The sequence below is a fragment of the Crinia signifera genome, chromosome 2, assembly GCF_055691185.1.
Source record: "Crinia signifera chromosome 2, ASM5569118v1, whole genome shotgun sequence".
NCBI classification, from domain to species: Eukaryota; Metazoa; Chordata; class Amphibia; order Anura; family Myobatrachidae; genus Crinia; species Crinia signifera.
The window spans coordinates 66,046,673-66,072,202 of record NC_139218.1 but is presented as its reverse complement, the minus strand read 5'-3'; the positions used below and the strand labels follow the sequence as shown (position 1 = coordinate 66,072,202).

The following is a 25,530-nucleotide window of genomic DNA, read 5'->3' as shown; positions in this document are numbered from 1 at the left end:
CTCCCTGCACCCAGAAGAGGATCATAGTGCAGGTAGGAGGAGGTCACAGGTGAGGGGGGGTCGGTGCGGGACGGCAGGGGTTGGTGCGGGGCGGCGGTGGGTCGCGTTAGAAGCCCATAGGTGATGCCCCCCGGCGGGGGATGCTTAGAGCATCCCAAAATGCGGTAATAACCCTGATAATGGGGTTTTTACCACATATTTAGAGAATCTCCCCCCTAGTCAGCTGATGGAAGAGCCGCTCCCATCGCCTAAGCCTAATGTGCTGAAAATCTAGGGTAGCACACTATACCCATTAAACTTGTAGAAGCTCCATCTGCACCACGGGACTGGCAAGAAGTTTTTTTTAATATCACATTGCAAATATCAAAATATACGTTTGTCATATTACCCCATAATTGCTATCTTGCTAATATGGGTATGACATGGCGTATACTGATCTCTAGTTTTCTCTCTCTATAGGGGTGTTCTATTGATACCCTTCCGAAAGGTTGAATATTAGCTGAGCACCATGCACCCAGAACATTGGAAAATCGCTGCTAAGCTTTAATTAGCAGTAATAATAGTGATGCTTCCAATTGTGCAGTCAGCTGAAACCTACTATGAATGACAAGTCTGATCGCCAGACAGTGGTATGACTTTTACACAGCGATGCCCTCACTACCTCAGGCAACATCTGCCAGAAATCCTATTTTTCTTCCTTGAATATTCATTTTTGTGTAATGAAACTGTCCCCATTTTAGAAAGAAAAATGGAAATTTGGGATTTCTTATTATCTGTGACTCACACACTAATAGCTACATGTAACGTCTACCAGTGAGGAACAGCTGTTCCAGTAGTGAGGCGACTGATGTACGGTTCCTCAATCCAGAGCCCCTTAATTGTAGCAGAGTTCCTGCAACTTCTTCTGTCTGCTTTTTCCAGTAACAGAACTACACAAGATGGGCCCGATTCAGACCTGATAGCTAGATATTGTAAACACTGCTATGCTGAACGCCTGCTTCCCGCCCCGAGCGAATCCTTGTACTAGCATGCGACCAGATATGTACACTTACGCATACGCTCACAGGCGGAAACATGGAGAAGTCATTCAATGGTCGCTCACCATCAAATGATTTTTCCAGCCTTTGTTTCCCCCCCCCCCTCCCCCGAGGAGGCTTTTACAGGGGCATTCCCAGCATTTCTGTCGGCACACCCACTGTTTTTGTGGGCACACCCATAAAATGCTGGCCGTTATCCACCCCTCGCCCGCCCATCAGTGAGCGAACGCCCAGGCGATAGTGAAACTCACTGAAGGCATTCACTCCGGGGGTGTGCACATGGGTATGTGGTCACTATGTCGACAAGGGGAAGGACGAAATGCATTTTGTCGACCAGTGAAAGTAGACATGCATCAAGGTTGACACACCTAAAGGACGACATGGGCTTAGGTCAAAAGATCACTAGGTCGACACATGCATTAGGTCAACATGGGCTAGGATGACAGTCAAAAGTTAGCCATGGAGTTTTTCATGCTTTTATTAGCCGACACATGCCGACAGGTGGCATTTTAGGGCGTGGTGGGAGAATAGAATAGTGTGCTCTGATTTCAGTACCAGCAGCATACGCAATTAAGGGGGAGAGCATGGGGGCCCATAATGTGTGGGGGCCCCCAAGAAAACCGCCCCTGTCACCTTTATTGGATCCTGCCATGGTCCCCACTGATTATACCATTGGCAGTTAACCTCAATGGTATGAAACCACCAACAGGGAAGTCAAACAGACACATAACTTGCGGATAGCTGACCGCACACACAAACTAAAGAATGCAACTGCCTGAGAGGAGTGCCAGCTGGGGCAGATTGGCCATAGACTTCAGTGGGAGGTTTCCCAGTTAGACAAAAACACCCCTGATGTTGTGCAACCACGTAACCATTTTTAAAAATGTATCATTATTATTATGATAATGATGTGATATTTGTTTTTCCTAGCTATAAGTGGCAGACCCCAAGTGCCTTGGCCCTATTATGATGCCACACAAATCATGAAATAAACTAAATAAAGCTAACACTATATTTTATAGTAAAACAAGTCTCATTTTATTATGAAGCCATGGGCTGCGTTCTTTTGAGCACAGAGCATCTGTTTCTATTCCCTCTGGGTAACTACTGGCCACATTGAGCTCATCTCTTTGTACAGTAGGATTTAACATTGTAATAGCAGTAATTTTGTTCCTTTATTATACTATTCAAGCCGATTCAAGGTGGTACCCTCATGTTCCTAAAGGCGGGGTTTGTAGTACAGTCTTCCGCCACTAGTTGAATGTTTGCGGAATTCTTCTGATTCAGTATTCCCATTGTGGGGGAAGGGAGGGTTTGACTCCAGCAATTTTTTTTACCAAAGAGTTATTCAACATTTCGCCTATTTTAATGATGGCTGATTTACATGAACAATGTGCTGCTGTAAAGTTTTATTTCCTTTTGGGGAACATTGTGGCGGAGTTGGTTGTTATTCTATAAACAGTTTACAAGGAAGCTGCCATAAGTAAAACACAAGTTCACGAATGGTTCTCCTGTTTCAATCAAGGTGAAATGTAAATTGACAAGCAACCTCGTTCTGGACATCCAATCACCTAAACTAAAAATGTGGTGAAAATGAATCAAGCCATACTGGAAGATCACTGGCAGATCATTGATAAACTCAATGACTTAACAGGCGTTTTATTTGAAAGTTTTGTAATGGTTGCATCGCGATTTGAGGAAAACAGGTGACTGGTTCTTCCATCATGACAACGCATCTGCCCATACTGGTTGGGGAGCTTCTGCATGACACCTTTGCCTCACCCAATGTATTTACCTGATCTTGCTCTGTACTTTTTTTTTTATTTCCTCGGATGAAAAAGACACCTTAAAGGAAATGTTTTGCTGATTGAAGAAGTTAAACAAAAAAATGCAAAAGTACTTAAAGGCATCAACCACGGTGAGTTAAAAAAAGGTTTGGAGCAAAGGAAAAAATGTTTAGACAAATGTATTAATTCAAGTAGAGAGTACTTTGAAGGTGACTGAAGATTCAAATTGTACAAATAAATACACTACGATGCTCACACTATGCCACAATATCAGGGTCTTTTCATAAACACATTAACCCTTTCAGGTCCGATGTCTAGTCGGGCTCAACAGCCCCAACACTAGTAGCAGATCCACTGGTGAGACGCTTTAAAATAAGAACATTAACACCGTTCAACATTTAATGTTGACCATTTTTGAATAAAAAATCAAATAAAATGACAATGAATTTAAACACCAGACTGCTTGAATTGCAAAAAAATGGACTGCAACAGGGCGGAGCTTGCCTCTCCACAATGAACAGAACTGAATCAGGCCCATTATTTGTACCAATTTTTAAAGAATTTGAAAAAAATTATCCCACTGCCGGCTTTTCAGATCAGCTGCATGTGTCTTAAATCCAGTACCAGATTTCTATTCTATTCAACCAACTAGTTGGATGAAAGTTGGTGTAAAGTATTTCCAGCATTACTCAACACTGCAACCAGAGCCACAGCAACACTGCAACCAGAGCCACGGCAACACCGCAGTACATGCACACTGTGGCTCCATCGCCTGCATAAAACATACAACACTGGACCGAATGGACTGACTTAGGCCCTGTGTGCCATGCTTTGGGCCAGATACACTAAGCTTCAAAAGTGATAAAATGGAGAGTGATAAACAACCAGCCAATCAGCTCCTGCCTGATATTTATCAAACACAGACTGTGACATGGCAGGTAGGAGCTGATTGGCTGGCTGTTTATCAATCTCCATTTTATCACTTTTGGAGCTTAGTGCATCTGGCCCTTTGTGTGCTGATAAAGTAAATGATTTGCACTTAATTTTTGAGTGAATTAGATCCACAAAATTTAGTAGCTGCTATGTCCAACTTAAATAGCTTATGTTAATATTATCACTGCTGGATGATCTCAACATTTGCCTTAACAGAGCACTGTCCAGCTTTGGGCAAATTAAAATAACTGATTTAATAGGAAACCTTTAACTGAAATGGCTCTAGAATATAAGTCTGCACAAAGATATTTACAGCTGTGTCACACAGAAGCAAGAGGACTGTAGGATGACACAATAATATGATTATGGATCCTAATTTAGCATGCTAGAAAGCAGAATAACTAACAAGCCAGCAACGAATCCTAGCAAAGATTTCAAACCTATTAGCATCTAGTAAGCCAGGCTATAGTTCTAAATGCAGCCGATGGGCCCTGAGTGTGGGCATGGCTCATCTTACTTACTTTAACCCTCAATCAATATCAGAAATTTAGGCTGAGACAAGAGTTTGCATGGAGCCCGAGCAGAGTCTGGAAAATAGCTGTAGAGGCAGGAAATGCAGCTTCGATGGGTAAGCCAAGATGTAATGGGCTCTAGAGAGTCAATTAAATTGTTTATTTTGTGCTGTATAAAAGCATATATATACCCGGCTATTTACAGTCACATGCTCACATGAGAGAGGCACATCATATGCAGGACGCGTGTATGCATCTTTTTTCTTGTAAGGGAGCTAAGAATATATATGGGTTAAAAAGTGAATTTAATTCATAATATTTAAATAGATGACTACAATATATACACTGGCCGATACAGAGATTAACACACGTATGACGATGAATTGTATTTTCGTACTATGCATGTCCCAACATGAAGCATATGCAAGCTGTACGCGTATCAAGCACAGCTACAGTTACAACTGATGCAATCCTGATGATAGGTCGATAGTCAATAGTTCAAACTTATGTGGTCATGGAACTGTGGGCAAGGCTGTAGGTAGAGTGTGTGTGAGTGATGTCCAGGAACTCTCACTGCCTCAAGGCCCCTGCATTTGGCTAACAGGGTTTAACGGCACTCTGTAGTCAGTATAATTGCTGCAGAGATGCCTGGAGCATTGTAAGGATACAACGGATAGTGCTGCATTTCCTGAGGCTGGTAGCCATGCTCTCTAGGCTTGACATTATGATATCAGGTGCTCAAGGTATGGGGCTGGCACAGGGTGCATTGTCAGCTTGAGGTGACAATGGCTGTGAATTATGAAGACTGGGCCATAACTGAAACCACATCTGTTTGGAGATGTATCTTTTGCATCTAGTGTAAGGTAGGTGTAAGTGCGTTCTCATGATGACTAGAAGTAAGCAGCATGTACACCTAGAGGATGGCGCACCGCCAGATGTATACAATCCTGCATACAGTATGATTTTGCATGCAGTTCCAGAGCAACATACTTCCCATTTCCAACCAACTGCATCAGACTTGTAATGTAAGTGCAGACTATGCCAACGTGGCAGCTTATTGACAGGGCACTGGACTGAATGTCTGATTGCATGGATACAGGTCTTTTCATAATTTGTCCCTTGAATGGGCTTATGAGCATTTGCATAACTTGGTGCAGAGTTATTAATTCTATAGGAGTCACCCTAAAATAATCTGACAATGCAATCAAGCATTCTATAAAATGACACGTTACATGGCAGTGTAGAGTTAGGTAACGCAGTATATGATTTTCTGGTTACTGCTTCAGTTCATGAAAATCTAATTTATATCTCCAATATCTTTTCTCTGTTCATAATGTCTTCCTAGATGGCCTTCTGCAGGTTATTTCCTCAGCCATTATCTAAATTAATTCCAACGCCATAATAACTTGCAGAATCACCACTGTAATGCTATCTCCTTCATTGTTTTCATTTTAGCTCAGATTACCCAGCTAGTCTTAATCTCATCACTAGCTAGATATGCTTTCATCACCAAATAATGGCCTTAATGTTCCTCATTTCTGCAGCTAAAGGCTCATTAAGATGAGCACTTTGTCCAATTGTGTAGTGTACAAGGTAGAGTATTGTACTACTACATACCTTTCAATATTTAGCAGGATTGGCCACAGTTTTAGCACATCTGTCTCCCGTAAAATGATGCTGTGCACATGCAGTGACACAGAGCCCCCCCCCCCCCACTGTGGCTCACAGGTGGGAAAGCGGACAGCACCCAACAATGGGACTGTCCCACAAAAATTAGGAAAGGTATGCTATTAAGTTTAATTTAGACATGTTTTAAATGATATAAGATATTTCAAAAACACTCTGGCCTAAAAAGTATATATATATTTTTTTATATTGTTGATCGCAGTAATCATTATTCAAGTCAATTTACTATGTACACAATAAAATACAGCTGTAATAGTATTTATATGGGTTTTATATCTCAACTTGGTTTTATATTTCAACTTATCATGTCAGTTTGTTGATGTTGTTGTTTCCCAATGAATTGATATGGCATTCTCCCCACATTGCCCCTTATTCAGATCTGATCGCAGTACAAATTTGTTCTCAAAATGGGCAAAACCATGTGCACTGCAGGTGGGGCAGATGTAACGTGCAGAGAGAGTGATTGGCTGGACATTTATCTCTCTTTATCACCCTAGCATTTATCTCTTGTTAAGGCTTAATACATCTGCCCCAATGTCTGACAAATGGTGTATCACTATGATTCGACTCTAGGGCTGCCCATATGGTGGATCAGTTATTCACCATACGTTCTCTAAAAGTAGTTACAGTTTTGTCCACATATGTGAGTCACGTAAGTGTGTACATTATAAACCTAGTTGTACAGGTCAATGAACATTTAATATCAAACCGTTTGCCCTGTATCAGTGGTTCTCAAACTATGGGTCCTATCCCCAAATAGGGTCCCAACCTTCTTAGCATGGGGTCACAATTCCATGTTGCTGACCATCAGGTTAATGACTTTTCTAATCTCAGTGATTCAAAGAGTCTTAAAAATCTGTGGCATTGTCTGTTATTTTAGACTCCTCACTTAAATTAGTTTGAGGATCCCTGCCCTACTGTATATGGATGATAGAAATGTCCCAATGCCAGTAATGACCTGCAGGTGTACCATTGAAACAGCCAGGGCATTGGGACAAAAAATGTGCAGGTTTGGTTTAAGTCTTGAATATATCCACCTTACATAGGAAGGGTTCATGGTGGGCAGTGGGTATAAAGGAACGACCCTTAGATAGCAACTGGTTCTCAGGTAAATAGAACACCAGTTGTTTTACCTGGTCCATCTGTTGCGAGAGCCTGTTCGTTCTGCTTCCCATGCCATGTCCTCCGGTGGACAGCCTTGAACCTGCTGCCAGGGTACAAATATCTAAAGGGTCTTGTTGGTCAGGAGTAGAGGATAATTCAGATTAATTTTCACTAAAGGAGGTACTTGATCACTCATGTGCTGGTTTCTGACCATGTGTGAAACGTCCTCTCTGTGTTTGTACTCCTGTGTTGAGTATTTAACCACAGATAAACAGTGTTGGTGTCTGCTGGACCTTACATTATTTGTCCATTTTAAAAACTTTATTAAAACCCATCGATATTGCTCTGTGGAGGTGGTAAGTTTCTCATTCCAATCGTTGTCCTGGAGAAGCATTGGTTTATAGGTTTTCTCAAATTAGTCTAGTCGTATTTGGGTAGGGTTATGTTCCCTAGCTGACTCCTTCATCACCAGCAGGAGTAAATTCGTTAAACATTTGTTCAAAATCCTAATCCTTTTTTTTGCAAAATGCAGCATTATGTCTCCAAATTGTTGGGGTATTCCATACCCGAAAACCCCTGCTGATATGTTTCTCCTTGTAGTCATTAATATAGGTAAGTTTCACCTCGTAGTCATTGATATAGGTAAGTTTATCCTTTTAGTCTCTGATATAGGTATGAACTAAAGGGATTTTGCTAACATTTACAAGTTCTCTGGAGAAATTATAAAAGCTTCCAATGGGATACGATGTTGCCGCAAAAGAGATTTAAGCCAGGTACACACTAGATAATTTTCTCCATAAACGATATTGTTAACGATTCTCAATGAACTCCCTGGCAAGCGATATTGTACATACGCACTGAAAGATATCCTTAATTAAATTGTTCAGTGATGTCCTCCTATCTTTGTTCCGTACATGCAGTTGTTGATGATGATTTTGGTTTATTAGATCTACAGTCTCTAGGTCTACAGGCAAAAGGTTGACTATTATTGGTCGACAGTCAAAAGGTCAATATGGTCAAAGGGTCGACACTCAAAATGTGGGGGGTGGGTGGCTATCCTAAGAAAAACTGAAGTGTTTTCCCTACATTGCTATCCGTAAGTATAAAAGTAAAAACAATACTGTAATAGTAAACATATAAACACTATGCACTTTATAAATTATTTCATTGCAGATTACAGGGTCAGTAGTTTTAAAGGGTTGTCTTCATGACTAATTAGCAAGCCGGAAACTTTTGTTTGGATTAGATATTATATACCCAATCTATAACAATTCATTTCTCCCATAAAACCTATTTCTTACTCATAGACGTTCCAAAGAGGGGGCTGGTTGGGTTTTTAAATGTAAAAAGTGGGTCCACACATTAGAAATTAGCTTTAAACTGTTTGAAAATAAACTGACAACCAGATCTAAAAGTGTAATTGCAGCTTAGTAGCTGGTTGGCTGGTGGTACTTTGCTAATAACTCGCAAGAAATATATTGCTTGTGCCAAGTGGAGATTGATGTCACCAGTAGTCCTTGTACTGTCTGATTTTGCACCAGAATTTATATTGTAGTTCTTTACAGAGGTACAGCAACGAATAACCAATAATATTTTATATGATTCATTTATCAATGTCTGTTTGCAGCAACAGACATTTCCCAAGGATACAAATTCCCATTGAGGCTAATGGGATTATGTGGAATAAGAAAAAAAAAAAATGCCCTCCATAATCACTAAATATTGCTGGCATGGTCAGGATTATAGGTTCAATCCAAAATATCAGTAAAACCTTACTGATGATTGTAGGTTTGCTCAGAGTTTAGTTTCTGTTCTTTCAGAAGTTCTCAATACAGTTTCAAAAATATAAACAACCATAAATTTTCCGTACACCATTCTATCTAATGATAAGTATAACATCACTTCAGCATTCCAATGGCATCTGAAATATAGGAAAATGCCAAGGATGCAATCAGGTAAGCTGCTGTGACATCACTGGCTCCCTTGTATGAATCTATGAGGCTATCGCAATATATATTCCTGCTGAGTAAAATGCTTACACACTAGTTGACACATCGTTAGCGTTATGCATAATAACAATATCGTTAACCACCATATCGTGCATGTTGTCTAGTGTGTACGCACAAAATCGTTATTGATGCGCGCTCCCGTGGGCAGTTGACAACCCCGCCATAGTCTGAACATGCAGCTTAATGTTGACAATTATTATTTATTACCAGTTAATTATATAGTGTACACATATTCCACAGCACTTTTGAACATCCACATCAGACCCTGCCCCAGTGGCGCTTACAATCTATATTACCCATTACATGTACATGCACACACATTTATATTAGTGTTCATTTTGTTAAGAACCATTGAACCTATCAGGGTATTTTTGGATTGTGGGAGGACACAGAAGTACCCAAAGGAAACCCACACCAGTGCAGGAAGAATATACAAACTCTGCAGAGTTAAGGTCATGGTGGGAAATGAACCCATGACCTCAGTGCTATGAGAAGTAATGCTAACCATTACACCATCTAACAACTGCATGTTGAGTGGGGACCGGGTGACTGAATGATATAATTAACAATATCTTTCGGTGTCTATGCCCTATATCGCTCTGCCAATATCATTAATGATATCGTAGGTGGAGAATATCGTATAGTGTGTGCCCAGCTAGAGTCGGCAACTCTCGCTTTGTTGACTTAAACATCAGCTGCACACTAAACTCTTTAAACTAATCATAATAAATATAATCAAATACTTGTACCCAATGGTATCATTGTATGTGCATTATATGTACAGTATCTTAAGCAAAACGCATTCGATTTTGAATATATAGTACAGATCTGTACTATATTGTCTTGCCTGCATAGTCTATTTTTGTTTTTGATATAAACTAAACAGGAGCGTGTAACGGGAACGGATCAGCATCGAATGCGGCTGAAAAGTGTCTATTCGAGCAAAATAGAATAGAAAAATAGACTAAATTGAAAAGTATCCATACACTCCATATTTATTTATTTATTTATTAATTAATTAACAGTTTATTATAAAGGGCAGCAAATTCCAATGCACTTTACAATTGGAAGCAGTGATAAAACAAACTGGGTAGTTACAGGGGAGGTAAGAAGGACCCAAGCTTACAATCTATAGTAAGAGGTTGCCAGAGCACTACAACTGCCCTGGCACTAAGGTCCCGCTGGGTCTTAAAGTGCACCTTGAATAAAAAAACAAAAACACAAATACTGATTTTACAACAATGTTATATAAAACATACTCATTACCACCCTCATTCATAATCTTTTTGCTTATTTAAGGTGCCCATACATGGAGCGATGTGATCTAGTTCAAAAGGCATGCAATGTACTACAGCACTAGACATATGCTACACATACTTTTGTGCTATGCAATGTGATGTGAGCGGGACCAGTGTATGGGCACCATTAGTGCTTGTGGTCGTCTTCTTTGGGCCCTGTAAGCAATAAAATGGTTAAAATAAAAAAAGACTCATCCCTTCTACAGTACTGTACAGACATGGTCTGATTAAGTTGCAACCTACCTTATAGAATTAGCATATCTTAGGAAAAGTACACATTTTACAAAGTAAAATCTCAGGCATATCTACATATTGTACATGTTATTCAAGACACAATTTACATTTGTGTTGTAATGTCAGGTATACCCCTTTTTACATCTCACCTTGGAGTCGTATGGATCCGGTCGAGGTGCAGGGTAAAAGCACCACGGCTTATAACCCGGGTCAACAAACACAGCAATTCGGGATATAAGAAGGGTTAAACTTAGGTCGCCCTTTGTTTAATGTGAAAGCTCTGGACCCGGGTCGGAGCAGGGACGAACCCGGGACCTGGCTTCGCAATGTGAAAGGGGTAGTAGAATCACGTGCACGCAAACAACATGTATGACCACTAAAAATGACAATTTGTTTTCTTGTCCATTGTTCATTTTTGAAATTCCAAAAAGTCCAAATTCACATGTTTTTTTTAGTGTTGATTTGACTTTGAAGCTTTGAAGATAAATTCAACTAATTTTAGCTAACTTGCCATAAATGCCTTAAATGATTAATTTTAAAATACCTGTACCAGTACTGCTTCTGTAATCAGAATGAAATACAATACCAGCTGGCAGCAGTAAAGGTGCCAATACACGTTGCGATTTTAACATGAGTTTTGAACATTTAAAGTTCAAAACGCATCGCATTGGTTGCTTCGCCAGGATGCTGAATAATCAGCATCCTGATGAAGCCTTATTTAGGTGAAACTAGTCGATGTATCTGGAACAGTTTGGATCCCATTGGACCTGTGCAGGTTACCACGCAGTCCATCTGGGAAGTCTGCCAGCAGACCCTCAGCCATCCTGGTAAGCAACCACCTTTATGGATACAATTTGAACTCTGTGCACAAAAGGACCTAAGGTAAAAACCTACCCTAAAAGGGAAAACTAATTACCCCTAAAAGGACATTTGCACACATCACTTTAAAAAGGAGGTATTGGACCCCGGTGCTTGAAAATTGATGTTTTGTGTATGTTTGTCTTGTACTGGCAAACCATCCCCCAGTGTGTATACTGGTATTAGTTAAATGTCTAATGAATTTTATATTGATTTTGAACTGCCATATTGATTTTTGAACTGCTATTTTTTTAAAATAAAACTGATACTATTTAAAATACTACAAGTAGTATAGTGTGTTTTTTTCGGCATATGTATAGTCTTGCGCAGAGTATACTCCATAGGAAAGCTTTCCCTCAGAGAAATGCATATTATATTACAAAATTCCTGCTGCAGGGTCTACTCTTCAGTAGATGGGGAAGCCCTACTCCAGCAAAATGCCCATTTTTCATCAGAAAAATGTCTCATCTTCCTGTTGTCATTATGTTATGGTTCATAAGATATTAGGCAACATTTAAACTTTTCAGATTATTGAGTGTTATTAATTGTCTGAGAGGATTCCATGTGAAGGGGAGGCTGGCAGATTTAATCAGACATCCAGATAGGGAATCATAATTGTATCATATTTAAACTTTACTCAATAAGACTTTTTCTTCTCACATCCATTTTGCCTATGGTTTTGGCTAATCCATGTTACATATCTGTACTACAGGTTATAATTTTAGTAATGATACCTGTTACATAATTGTAATTGCGCAGCAGTATTGTAATCAGAATCTTCCTACTTGGAGTGTGTTGCTCCTGGACCAACTCCTGTACAGTGCAAATTATTGGTGGAAAATTAATAGTGAGTGGGAAAGATAATCGGGAGTGTATTCATTTTGATAGACACACCAGTTGTTGGGTTTTTTTTTTTTTTAGATTATCTCTGTACTAGATCAAGTCAAACAGGCTCAAGTGAGCGCTGATCATAAAATTAAGGACAGTGGTTTGAGATTGGGTTATCTTGGAACCAGTTCTTTGTCAATTCCAATAATAACTCAGAGGGGTGTGCATTACGTTTTCAGATATGCAGTACAAAGGTAAGGTAGACAAAATCTGTCTGGTTGTGACCTTTAGTCTCGGATTAAATTCAAATGCACAGAACCATATATAGGGCCTAATTCAACTTGTATTGCTAATTAGTGGAACCGAGCGATTATCGAGCGACTGCATGTGCATATCGCGCAGCAACAAGGGCGATTAGCGAAAGAAAATGCATATGAATTGTAAATTGAATGTGGCTGGACTTTGACAAGAATCTGACGTTTGGGGGTGGTAACCTGTCATTTCTGGGTGTGGTGGAAAAAAATGCAGGCATGCCCAGGCGTTTTACATGGTTCAGGAATTGCATACAGATTTGAAAATGGATTGCAGTTAGCGATCCATTCACAATTCTCTTGCAAATTTACACCGGGCTGGTTTTGTTTTCTGTGTAGGCGGTGGCCAGCTACTCGCAGTAATCTTCAACTTTACACATCAGTTATCCAAGCTGAATTAGCTCCATATTCAGCATTGCACACATTCAGCAAGTTCACGTACTTTACAAACTCAACAAAGGCCACTAGAAAGCCATGATCTTCTATGACTAGAGAGTAATTTTGAGGAGGAAACACTGTTTTGAACCCCTGTGTTTCAGTGGATTGCAGAATTTGGTTGCGGGAAGAAGTCCCTGAAATAGGGAGTGCTGTGGCCAACTTGTGTCTACCATTATCAATGACAACGATGCTGCTGTGCACGGCATAATTGAGGTGGTCACCAGAATGGCCATGGTCCAGTTATAGGAGATACAGTATGCATCTCATGGAGAACCACCTGTTTGATGCTCCGTGAAAAGCTTGGCCTTTAGCAAGGTTTCTGCATGCCCCCTCCAGATCAGTGCAAATAGCTGCCACAATTTTGGCTGTGAAGAATCTCATTCCCAAAGGGTGCATAGTGCGAGACAGTGCTCTCCAAACAACGCTTCATCTTGCAATAAATTAGCTGATCTGAAGGAATCCATCATGCATCCGACCGCGCAAAACAACTTTCCAGAAATGAAGAAACTGAGACGAAGTTGTTCTCTAAATATGCGGAACTGGGAAATATGCCATGCCATTTATAGGCAAACACATTAACCAATAAAATACACATTAGCGTTTAGATACAACACCGGTACACAAAAAGTCTACTTTTAATTTGGGCACACCTTATACAGGTTGAGTATCCCTTATCCAAATATCCCTTATCCATCATTTCCAGAATGTAATTTTTTTTTTTTTTTTATTGCTAAAAGCACTACTGGGTACATCTGTACCTGTCACTACTGAGGATATGATATGTAACTGGCACTACTGGGTACATCTGTAACTGGCACTACTGAGGATATGACTACTGAGGATATGTAACTGCCACTAAATAAGCGCAAGACAATAATTGCTTGGCATTCAAATTCAGTGCCTGAGATAGTGCACAAACTTTGTTTTATGTTTTGAAACCTTGTTTCATGCACAAGTAAAATATATTTGTGTGTATTTCATGCGTTTATTGCGTTTAAACAACCTAAAAGCATTTTGTGTTCAAACATGGGTCCCGTCCTCAAGATACCTCATTGAAATATAAAAATATTTAGAAATACGGAATAATCCATTATCCAAAATGCTTCTGGTCCCGAGCATTTTAGATAAGGGATACTCAACCTGTATAATACTATTTGTGCATCCAAAAACACATTGCATACCCCTTCTACATCCATAAATCTGTCCTATTAATAGCAGTTAATTTTGAAACAGGCTGAATTTGTTTTTTGAGAACCAGCAATATAGCCAAGAAACAAATTGAATCTAACAGCTGTTTTCTAATGATTGAAGCTGTCTTGCCTCAAATGGATTAGCTTACTAGGATGTTGCATAATAACACCTACATTATGTATGTACATAGTTTTACATAGTGAAGAAAAGTGCTCTGTTTAATGTATGTGAATACTTTTTAACATATATTTTAACTATTCCATTTATTAGCTTAAAAGCTATCACATGCTGCAAAGTCTTTCTCATGAACATACTAAGGAACCCTACAGACAGTGAAGCCAGCTTCACATATAAACCTCCTAGTCACCCAAAATAGCTACAGATGGAGCCCCTGCCATCCTTGGCCGGGGCTCGCCAGACCCTCCCCGCTGGAGAACGCCGGTGGCAGGGGCTTCACTGAACTGGGACGCGCGTGCGTCTCACACGCACACGCGTCCCAGTCTCTCGGTGGGGACGCTGCGTGTCCCTGCCCGTCTCTGCTCGGGCCGGCGAGGTCGACGGTGGGGACCGGAGGAATGTTTCGTTGCCCAGGGGGCGCACGAGCGTCTCGTGCATGCATGCCCCCTGGTTCGGCTGGCGTGATGGCGGGGCTGGGGTTAGAAACGCCAGCCCTGCAAAGATGAAGCCAGCCCCATCTGTACTTTTACTGTTTTAAGGTCCATACACACTGGGCGACTATGCCCAGCGTGTATGGACAGCGATGATCGATATCATCGCTGGGGGAAAGCTGCTCAGTGCATACACACTGCGCACTACCAAACTACCAGCAGATGAGTGGCTTCGAGGACGGCTTTGCATAGCACTGCGCTATGCAAAGCCGTCCTCTACCAGCCGACATGCCGGGCATGTGGGCCCGGCACAGTCAGCGGGGAGAGGACGGCTTTGCATAGCACAGTGCTATGCAAAGCCATCCTCAAAGCCGCTCATCTGCTGGGGCATACACAATGGGCAGCTTTGAGCTGAAAGCGGCTCAAACATGCCCAGTGTGTATGGGCCTTTACATGTGTCTAAACTTTTCTGTAAAAGTTTAGATTTTGTATTCATTTCAATGCTCCCATTTTTCAGAAGAATACATAGGAAGAACTGATATCTACAAAGTCATAGCTATTTATATCCATTTATGCATTTAACAACAATAATATGAATGGCCACACTACTCCCATTAGGCAAACTGAAATATCCTTCACTCAAATAGAACAGTCATTCAGAAGCCAAACTATACAGTACAAATATAGAGTATGTGCTTGACTTTATGAAGAAATAAAATATTTTCTAGTGGAATTACCCTCATTTCATTTATATATACCATACTTCATTTCGGAGAAGGAGGACATCGCCAACAACGGCCATGCTGCAGTTGCCGCATGACCGTCGGTCCCCCTGCCGTCAGCCCCCTTGTGTGTGGCATTGGCAAGTGTGTACACACTTGTTGATGCCGGTCCCCCCCTGCCATTGTAATATGTATGGGACTATAGCCTTGCACATTTCCCAGCTCAAAATGGTATGCTTTGCCACCCAAGGGCATGTCAGCTACAGGAACGGTGTCTTGCTCCACCCTATACATATATACACCAATCATCATAGTATATTAACCCTACAAAACAGACAAATACCAGTCACTACAGTATTAACCCAAACTACACACTAAGGAGATGGAAAGTGTCTGCATTGCAATTGATTTTGCAGTCACGCTGCTCACTCCTCTTGGTAAGTAATGGGTGTCAATTTGGTCTTATCTCTGTTAACCGTACACTTATGCAATTGAATGTGACCAATCGCATCTAATGGTGCCTAAAGTGCCCTCTTCCAACACCCGATGTTGCATGCCATCTGTGATGACACATTGGGTGCTGTAAGAGCGCAGACAGCGGAGTAGCGTAGCGTTAATGGGTGGTGGTGGTCAGCGGTGGCGGCAGAATTTGAAAAAACATTTTAATGCACTGGGCAGTCCTGAGAGAGCTCTACTTGATTGCCCATGCTCTAAGTAAAGGATACCCCTGCCCCTCCACATCCTATCTGGTGCCATCAAGGTGCTCCTCTATGGCACAAATCTTCCCAGTGATATTTGGATATGGGCCCCTGCACACAAGATAGCACAGGCACAGCGCCAGAGTCTCAGCTGTCACTGTGGTATCTTTCCAAGAATGTCACTGGGAAGATGGCACCACATAGAACGGTGGGATCACATTTTGGCACCAAGTAGGCATACTCTTGGTGCGGTGTGCCCAAAGAGGGACCTCCTTGGTCACAGGGGCCAACGTACACTGCACATAGCATTAAAACATGAACAAAAAAAAGAACAGTTGCTAATTGTAAAAATTCACGTATTTAACTTGTTCCAGAAAATGTCACAAAAATTCTAAAACTATAAATATAACTGTTCAAAATGTAAAATGAAGCAGTTTATTATTAATGAGTACCCACCCTATAATCCTTCACTGCATGGCACAATTAATGTTTCATCATCTGGATATTGCTTCTTAAGGTTTCAAGGAAGGAAGTATTGAAACTGAAATGAAGTCTACAGTATGTAAAATATTGAGCAGAGCTGGTCAGACGGCATGTTTCCAAACCCAGTTTCAAGTTCCAAGCATTTCTTGCTTTACTCTTTTTCTCACTCCTGTCCTGTAAGGGTGTGGTATAACACAACAACAGTCGGGATTCCGACAGTCATTAGCCCGACGTCGGAATCCCGACTGCCCGAACTCAGACAGCGGGGGGAGCGCAACAAAGCCTCTTGTGGGCTCACTGCGCTCGCCACGCTGCGGGCACAGTGGCTCGTTGCACTCGCCACCTATTTTATTCTCCCTCTATGGGAGTCGATAAATCGCTAGTAACAAGCCCCCACAGCCAGCCCTCAATAGTGGCTGGTTACAGGAGCATTATATTAGCCGTCGATTATGGCTAACAATCGTTGGTCGCTGGTGAACAATGCACTGTGCACCAGCGATTTCTAGTCAAAATAAAATAGAGGTTAATACTGTGAGTACCAAGTGAATTTGTCAAAATAGGTGTGAAAATAATGACCTGTAATATTTCTTATATAGAAAATATAATTTTTTTTTTTTTTTATATACAATTTTTTATTTTAATTCATATAACAAATGTGAGCGACGCTGGCATTTTTAACCGATATTTTGCATATCTGTCACAGAGCTATTGGCACATATTTTGTGCATCTCTCACAGAGATGATGTTGGCACTCAAAAGGTTAAGAAACATTTAAAGACAGAAATATTTGCAATTTTCAGCCAAAATTGCTAGTCGCTGATAAAAACAGTACACTGAGCAATGTGGTCGCTGAGCAATATATTGCTTAGAGATTTTAAGCCAAAATTGCTGAGCAACCAAATTGCACTGTATGTGCACACCATTGGCAATATCACCATTAATTGGAAAAGAATTGTAGCATGAGACAATTCACACAAATGACTCTAAACTCTAAAACAATCCCTTTATCTCACATTGCAATATACTATCATTGTGAACTCGGTACCATATGTGCTGGCAGGCATTCAGTATGAATTATAGCTGTATACTCTGAATTGACAATGGTCCTAATTCAGATATGGCTGGAGTTGCTCTCACACCAATAATAACGCTGTATAGCTGTGTACACATGGGGGCGATAGGGGCTGAAATCGCTGGAAATGCCAGTGATGGGAGTGTGCCCCCGCGATAAATCACCGGGGGCGCTCTCCCGTTTTCAGCCCCGTTCTAATCGCTGGTCGCAGGACAGCTGATTACCTCTGCGGCACCGCCGGCAGAGGTTCCCTTTCATCAGCGACCATCTCTGGTCGCTGATGAAAAGGAGAAACTGAGCAATATATTGCTCAGCAATATATTGCTAGCAATATATTGCTGAGCAATATATCTCCCCTGTGTGTACGCACCTTATGATGATGCAGTGAGAAATGTCTATTACAAAATAATACCTCCTGCTGCAGCAGTGATCGGATCATCATCCAATGACACAGCATCGGATCACTGCGACACCATCAGGCAACTTATAGAACCAATATAAAATTAAAAATACATTTTTAGGTGCACAAACTCTTAAGAATTAATTCAATTAATTTTAAAGATCCAATATAGGCTGCTCCCAATGAGTATTCTGGGATACTCAGATGAACAAAAATAGATAGAATAATTGTCTGGACAATTAATTTAAGAGATCGCACTGTAGTGGTTATTTATTTCAATTAATCACAATTAACAATTACAATAAATCACAATAAAATGCTTTATATATAAAAACACTACATAGATCCCTGATCTCTTCTTAACCCTTAAATGGTGTTGACATGTCTCTGTTATCACAAAAGGATGCTGCCACCACCCCCTCCCAATCTACCAGTCGGCAACAGCCTGTCAATCGCTGACTTTCTGCTGCTGCTCTATGGCGCAGGACCAGCTTGCACACATGCAGAATGGGTCCTGCGCATGCGGAAAGTACCAAAAATCAATACTTTGCAGTCTGAATAAGTCCCTATGCCCTTTTTTGTAGCACTGACCAGAAATACTCTTGGATGCGTCAAATGTATTCTGAGTTTTTCTAATGCAGCTCGAATAAAGCAAACTCACTAAAGAACTCTGAATGCAGCTTGAATATGTTTTAAGGCCTGATTCAAAGGTGGATACTGAGTATGGACACTCAGTGGTACTGCGAAAACATGCTAATGGCACAACCAGATTCCCAACAGCACAGTCTCTAATCCGCCGCCTGTTGCCCACCAAAACGCACCATCAATCATAGGAGCAGCCCTATTGCTGCTTAGGTTGTCAATTGCAGCTAAGCCTTCTGAGCCATTACAACTTTGTACTAAGACACAGTTGCTGGCTGCGACATGTAGACAAAACAATTGTGACAAATCTGCATTGCCAACCTGTTACCTTTTAAAAATGCACAAGAACTGTCAATCCCTTTGTATCTAAATTCTCACTGTCACCACCATTGATAATCCATCACAGAGGATGCGCAATGCAATTTAGACACGTGCATTATAAAAAACTTGTAACAGCTTGCACTTCATCACAAATGCTCCGGTGGTGGTATTACACATTTTGGTTCATTTGGTCCCCCACGCGTTGAACTCTTCAACAAGAGTGTTTTTATCTCTTGTTGAAGAGTAGAGAAAGGTGGACTTGATGGAATAGTGATCTCCAGTGAGAACCTTACTGGTGAGGAGGAGGATGCAGAAGACTGTGAATGTGGAGCATCTTCAGTCATGGCTGGTCCAGAGGTGGTTAGAAATTGTTGCATTTCAGAGTGATGGGAAATATCAGGTTTATTACCCCCATCCGACTTAGATTTATTTTTCTTATCCTTGACCATGTTAGAGGAAGCAATAGGAAGAGATAAATGAAAAATAAAAAAACACACACACTTTTCCTCCATCTACTCTACTACCTCTCCTGTATGTAAGAGTAGCTTGGGGTTGGTGGCATGAGAAGAGATGAGAGATTGGAAGTCTGTTTGTTTGGCAGTATCCAAGGCATGACAATAGGAGTGGTAGGTGGTCTTATATGTGAAGAAGTCACTTGGATTCTTAGATTTGTGGCGCTGACGTTCTACTGTACGTGACAATGTTTGTAGGTGACTTGTTGATTTAGAGTGCCACTTTGGCGTCGTATTTATGTTAGTATTTCTGCAGGTTAAAGGAGGCTTGCATGATTTCAGTGTCATAGAGTTTGGCGTAATGGAAGAGATTGAAAAAGTGATCAGGTTGTGATCAGAGAGAGGAGCGTTAATGAATTCAGAAATGGAGCAGAGCCTGGTGAATACAAGATCCAGGCAGAGGTCCTCGTCGTGAGTAGAGGAGTCAGACCATTGGAGGGGTTAGAGAGAGAATTTTGAGACATGGAGGTTGTCAATAGCGATAATTAAGTCACCCATGATGATGGTGGAGATGTCAGAGGAAAAGAATTGTGGGAACCAGGTAGAGAAATCGTCCAGATATTGCGGGGAGGGGCTGCGAGCGATATTACAAGACCCGGTCTGCATAGTTGCACAAATGGGTCTTGTATATGCACAGAGCGCAAACCATTGGACCCATATGTAAACCATGAGTACAAGTCCAAAACAGACCCTCAGTGAGTATCTGTCATACCTGGCAATGAAGGAAATATTCCACTACTGTATCAAGTCTGCGTTTATTCTCCCTCCCTCACTCCGTCTCTGTAGGCGGTAGCACTGTAGTTAGATGCAAGTACCATATGTGATATTAGGAATAAAGGTATCATTTACACAAAGCAAATATGTATGCAGCTAACTCAGCCTTGTTCAGACATATTGATGATTCTCCAAAATAGAAAACCGTTAAAAAAAAAAAATATTTTAAATATTGCGAAACCCAAAGCTGAAATTACATATTAATTAAGATTAATCAGAGAGTGCCTAAATGATACACCTTTGTCAGTATCTGTATCTCCTGCAAGTAATGCATCTGTGTATATTCACATAGACAGTAGGGGACATATTTATCTGATTAAATAAAATATATATAAGTCTTTTCCACACTCTAAATATAATGCTAAAACAGAAAGTATGTGGTACAATAAGAGCACTAACATTTTCATTTTTCACGATATTGGGACTCTAATGTTAACCAGTCCATTCCTACTGTTTACAAAATCGACCTGTAGCTCTTGAAATAAAAAGTACTGATATTTGCTAACATGGTTTCTCTGTTCTCTATAATGCCTGTAAGCCCTCAGTAACAGGTGCCTATAAGTCATCTCTGCTACAAAGCTTTATTTCACTTCATATCTATTAATAGGAATGGGAGATTCCACATGGCATTTTCTATTTAACCCCAGAGGTTCAACAGCTACAGCTCCCATGATCCTCAATGCTCAGCGGGTTATTGACTGTCAGCTATAGACAAATGCTGATTGGAAGCTGTAAAGACAACCCAAGCAACCCGTGAAAATGACCTATTATTTATTGTATTCTTAACAGGTATTTGCACATGTAATGCTTTACAGAAAATACGCAGTCCTTCATATCAGTATATGCCGCAGTGGATCTCACCATTTGTATTACCATAATAAAACATAATCATTTTTCTCAAAAGTAAATTACACTCACCTTGTGATTTTTTTGCAGTGTGGGTGGAAGCCTGAGTACACAGAAGAAACCCATGCAAACATGGGGAGGACATACAAACTCCACACAGATATCAATTGAACTCATAACCTGAGCATTATTACGGTGCTAACCACTACATCACTGTCCTGCATATAGAGTTATTATCCATTCATTATTGAGCCACAGACTGAGGTGATGAGCCAGATTCCAGGACATAAGACACCCTCACTATTATATTATTGTGGAGGTGGTTAGAATGGGGGGGGGGGGGGTATATAGTTGTGCTGCACTTAGGGCTGGTGAAAGGCTTCCCAGGACCCTAGGCAAAACTACTGACACCCCTCCACACACACACACACTGCCCCCAACACCCACTTTCCATCCCCTTTAGTGAAAGTGTGGAGGTGGCATCTTAGAAGTTTCAAAGCTGCCACCTCTATTATGTACAAGGATGTAGACATCCTTCCTTTTGTGATAGGTCGACCCACAGATCCCAATGCCCTAGGAAGCTGCCTAAAGCTCTTAATAGTGGAGCCAACACTGCCTGTACTGTAAAGTCACCATTACAGTAAAATGAGTCCTGCACCTGCTTATGATGATACAGAATGGGACATCTACTTCCTTTTCCCAGGCAGGACAGCCAAATGAAAAACTTGCCATTCATTCAAAAAAAATCACATTTGTATGCGCTATCCTGATAAAGTCACACAGTGGCGTAGCTAGAAATTTTTCTCCCCCCTGCGAAAAAAAAATCCACTGACTGAGCTGACAGGCGACCCAGGCAGCAGTGAGCGCTGAGCTGGTCCCACTCCGTGCATATGTAATGAGCGGGGACCCAGCTCAGTGCATATTTAATAAGCGGGTCCCCATTCCGTGCATATGTAATAAGCAGGACCCGCTCATTTCACTATGCACTGCACTGGGTCTCTGCTCATTAGATATGTACAGGACGGGACCAGCTCAGCGCTTACTGCTGCCTGGGTCGCATGTCAGTTCAGCCAGCGGTGCCCACCACAGTCCCCACTGGCACTGCTCCCCCAAGCCAGCGCAGGGTCTGCCACATATTTAGCTACACCACTGAAGCCACATGCCCCCTTACCAATTACATAATGGCATTCACCTCAAAAATGAAAATGACCTCAGTCTCTGCGGCACATAACTGAGTAACCTCCATTCCTGTCTCCACAAATATTTATGGTAAAGTTGAACAGATAATGGGGTACGAGGAAGAATATACAACATCATTGGCCGCTACATTCCTTTCCAAAGGCAGCGGACTAGTCACCATTCTGCCATATAAAGTTTCTAGTAAATAAATGATACATCCATGTTTTTCAATACATTTGGATGTAAAGAATATACTACAGAAAATATATCTAGATAGATCAGAATTCAGAATTAAAACCAAGTGTACTATTTAGTGTCCTTCCAGCTTTGAAATATACCTGTGCTGTGTAAAACTAAGCATGTGACAGAAATGGTAATCTCGATTATCAGTGATATTCAGTTGTGCTGAGGTAATTGTTCTATATGACACTTTTATTTGCTGTGTATTATTATTGGATGCTTGCTCATAAATGCAATTCTACTGTTGTGCTCTGTCTGGAATTAGAATCTTGTGCTCTGTGCAGAATATGAATTTGGGTATTAGAGCCAATGTAATAAATTTTTATACACTGAGAAAAGAAAATAGCTTTAGTACACATTATATGCTCAATAGATAGGATTTACACATCGTCATCATTTACCAAGTTATTCTAGGAAGCGCCGAGTGTATGTGAAGGTATAGTGTGTGTGAAATCAGTGACCCATTCAAAATCTATGACAAGTCGATAAACCAGTCATGTTATTTATAATATATGTCAACACACTGGATAACAAGAGTTTTGTGGATCCTAGTGTAACCTACACACTTATTACAAAATGACATCTTAATAGACTAATAAAATGAATGAGTTTAATGCCATGCACTGGTTTATTTGCCACATTTAACCCAATACATTAAGTTAGCAATGATTTCCATCATTAGCATTATCACACGTACTTTCCCACAACACAGTGCACAGGTGTTATTACACACATCCCACTTCTGTGCAACTCACCTGGCGCAGGTGTCTGAGCAGCTCTGTGGCCTCCTCCTGCCGCCCCTGCTTCAGCAGCAGCATCATGTCCTGGATCATCCTGATCCTCCTGTGGTAAGGGGGGAGACTTCCTGATCCACTTTTCCCAAATTTATCCCCAGACTTCACCCCAAAAGAAGACCAGAAGTCCCCTCTGTCTCTGGCTGGGGTGTTCCTCCGGGATCCCAGTGTGTGCTGAGGGCTTTCCCCTCCAGCACTGGAAGCCTGGCAGACTTTGGTCTGCTTGGTGCCCATGGTGGAGTGAATGAGCTCCCAGGAGAGGCATCCGACTTGATCCCAGGGGGGTAACACAGCAAAGTAAATTAGACTGTTGACTTCATTCTATTGAAGCAGGAACAGGTTCCCAGAGAGACAGACAGTCACTCCAGCCACTTCATCACTGCCCAAAGTGCCACCTGAGACTGCAACAGGCTGACTAGATCAGGATCCTTCCAACACCTGTGCAGTCAGTGCAGGGATGCCAAAGGGCAACAGTGTTTCCAGTATACACAGCTGCCAGTCGCTTCCTCTTTAGGAAAAGCAAGCCTGTCCCAGCCACGGGGACCTCTGCCACAAAGCCTACAGCCGCCGGGATCCCTGCCAAAGAGCCTCCAGGACCCCAACCACACAGATGGTCCAGCCACCGGGACCCCAGCCACAGATGCTTCAGCCACAGATGCTTCAGCCAACGGGACCCCAGCCACAGATGCTCCAGCTACCGGGACCCCAGCCACAGAGCCTCCAGGACCCCAACCACAGATGCTCCAGCCACCGGGACCCCAGCCACAGATGCTCCAGCCACCGGGACCCGCTTCCTCCCTGCACAACTTTCACCATACAACCAAAACAAAGCGGAGCACTCCGGCTACGATGCACAGACCGCAGCGGGAAGGAGAGGTGTAGTGAGCCCTGCTCGGGAGGCGCTGTGGCCGGTGGGGACCTGACTCTGCACCCGGGCACACTGTTGCAGCACCCGGTCCAGATGAGCTGCTGACGGTGATGATGCCAGGGGGGAGGGGAGCCGCACAGACCAGCAAAAGTCTCAGCAGCTCGGCATAGACTCCCCGCCACTAGCCGGTAATCCGATTAAAGTCTCAGAAGCCCGGGTGTGTTCAGATGAGAGAGCCGGGGCGGGTGTGGCGGGCTCCCCGTGTGTGCGGGGCGGTGACAGGTGGTGGGTGCCTGGGAGCCTCCTCTCTGTGCCCAGCATCGCTTCCCATATACACAGAGAGAGGGGGCTGTGTCTCCCGGCAGAGAGAAGGCGTAGCCTGGGAGTGCAGCCGGCCACTCCGCTGCTAGGAAGGGGAATGCTGGGCATGTGCCAGGAGAAGCCCCTGTAGATGCATCCCTCTGCTGTACTGGCATAGGGGGCATCGGGGGAGCCCCGGGCGTCACGTCCCACCTGGTTCCCCCTGTGGCTGCTGCCCCCTGGCCTCACATTGTAGGTGGGCGACTTGTGTCTCAGCCCCAGGGTGTGCGGGAGGAGGATGCCCTCTGAGCTGGGCAAGGATATGTCTGTAACACACCCGGCAAACCGATGTATTAATGACACCCTCCGGGGCTGTCTGTACAGGGGGATGGGCAGATTCATCAGTGCGGTATCTCCTTGTAACAAACTTTAGATTTGATTAACCCGTCACCAGCCTGCATGGTGCACACTTCTGCATTTTCAGGATGCATGCGGCTGTGGATTATTAGGTCGACCGTGTATAGTCAATATAGGTCGACGGGTAATAGGTTGACACACCAGAAAGGTCATCATGAAATTGGTCGACATGTATAAAAGGTCGACTTGGAAATGGTTGACACATGGAAAAGTAGACACTGGTTTTTCACATGTCTATGTCGTAATGGACCCCCAATTAGTGTAAAGCCCTGTACACATGCATCAATTTTTCCAGATTTTCGATTCGATTTTGCTTATAGAAGCAAAATCGACTCGAATCCTAAACTAAATCGAATGGTTTTTCTGTCACTTTCGATCTACATTCGATTCGATGCGCGCTCCCATTTTTACAAAATCAAACAGAAAAA

The 25,530-nt window shown here is 42.1% G+C and overlaps 1 protein-coding gene across 1 annotated transcript in view; it reads right to left on the bottom strand.

Moving 5' to 3' along the window:
- Positions 1-25,003, bottom strand: part of LRRC75A (leucine rich repeat containing 75A) — a 277,225-nt gene extending 252,222 nt beyond the window's left edge. Inside the window, exon 1 of the mRNA XM_083172272.1 lies at positions 23,479-25,003. Within this exon, the coding sequence (XP_083028398.1) occupies positions 23,479-23,751 (273 nt within the window). The 5' untranslated portion in view covers positions 23,752-25,003. The remainder of the gene's footprint in view (positions 1-23,478) is intronic.
- Between the last annotated feature and the right edge of the window lie 527 nt (positions 25,004-25,530).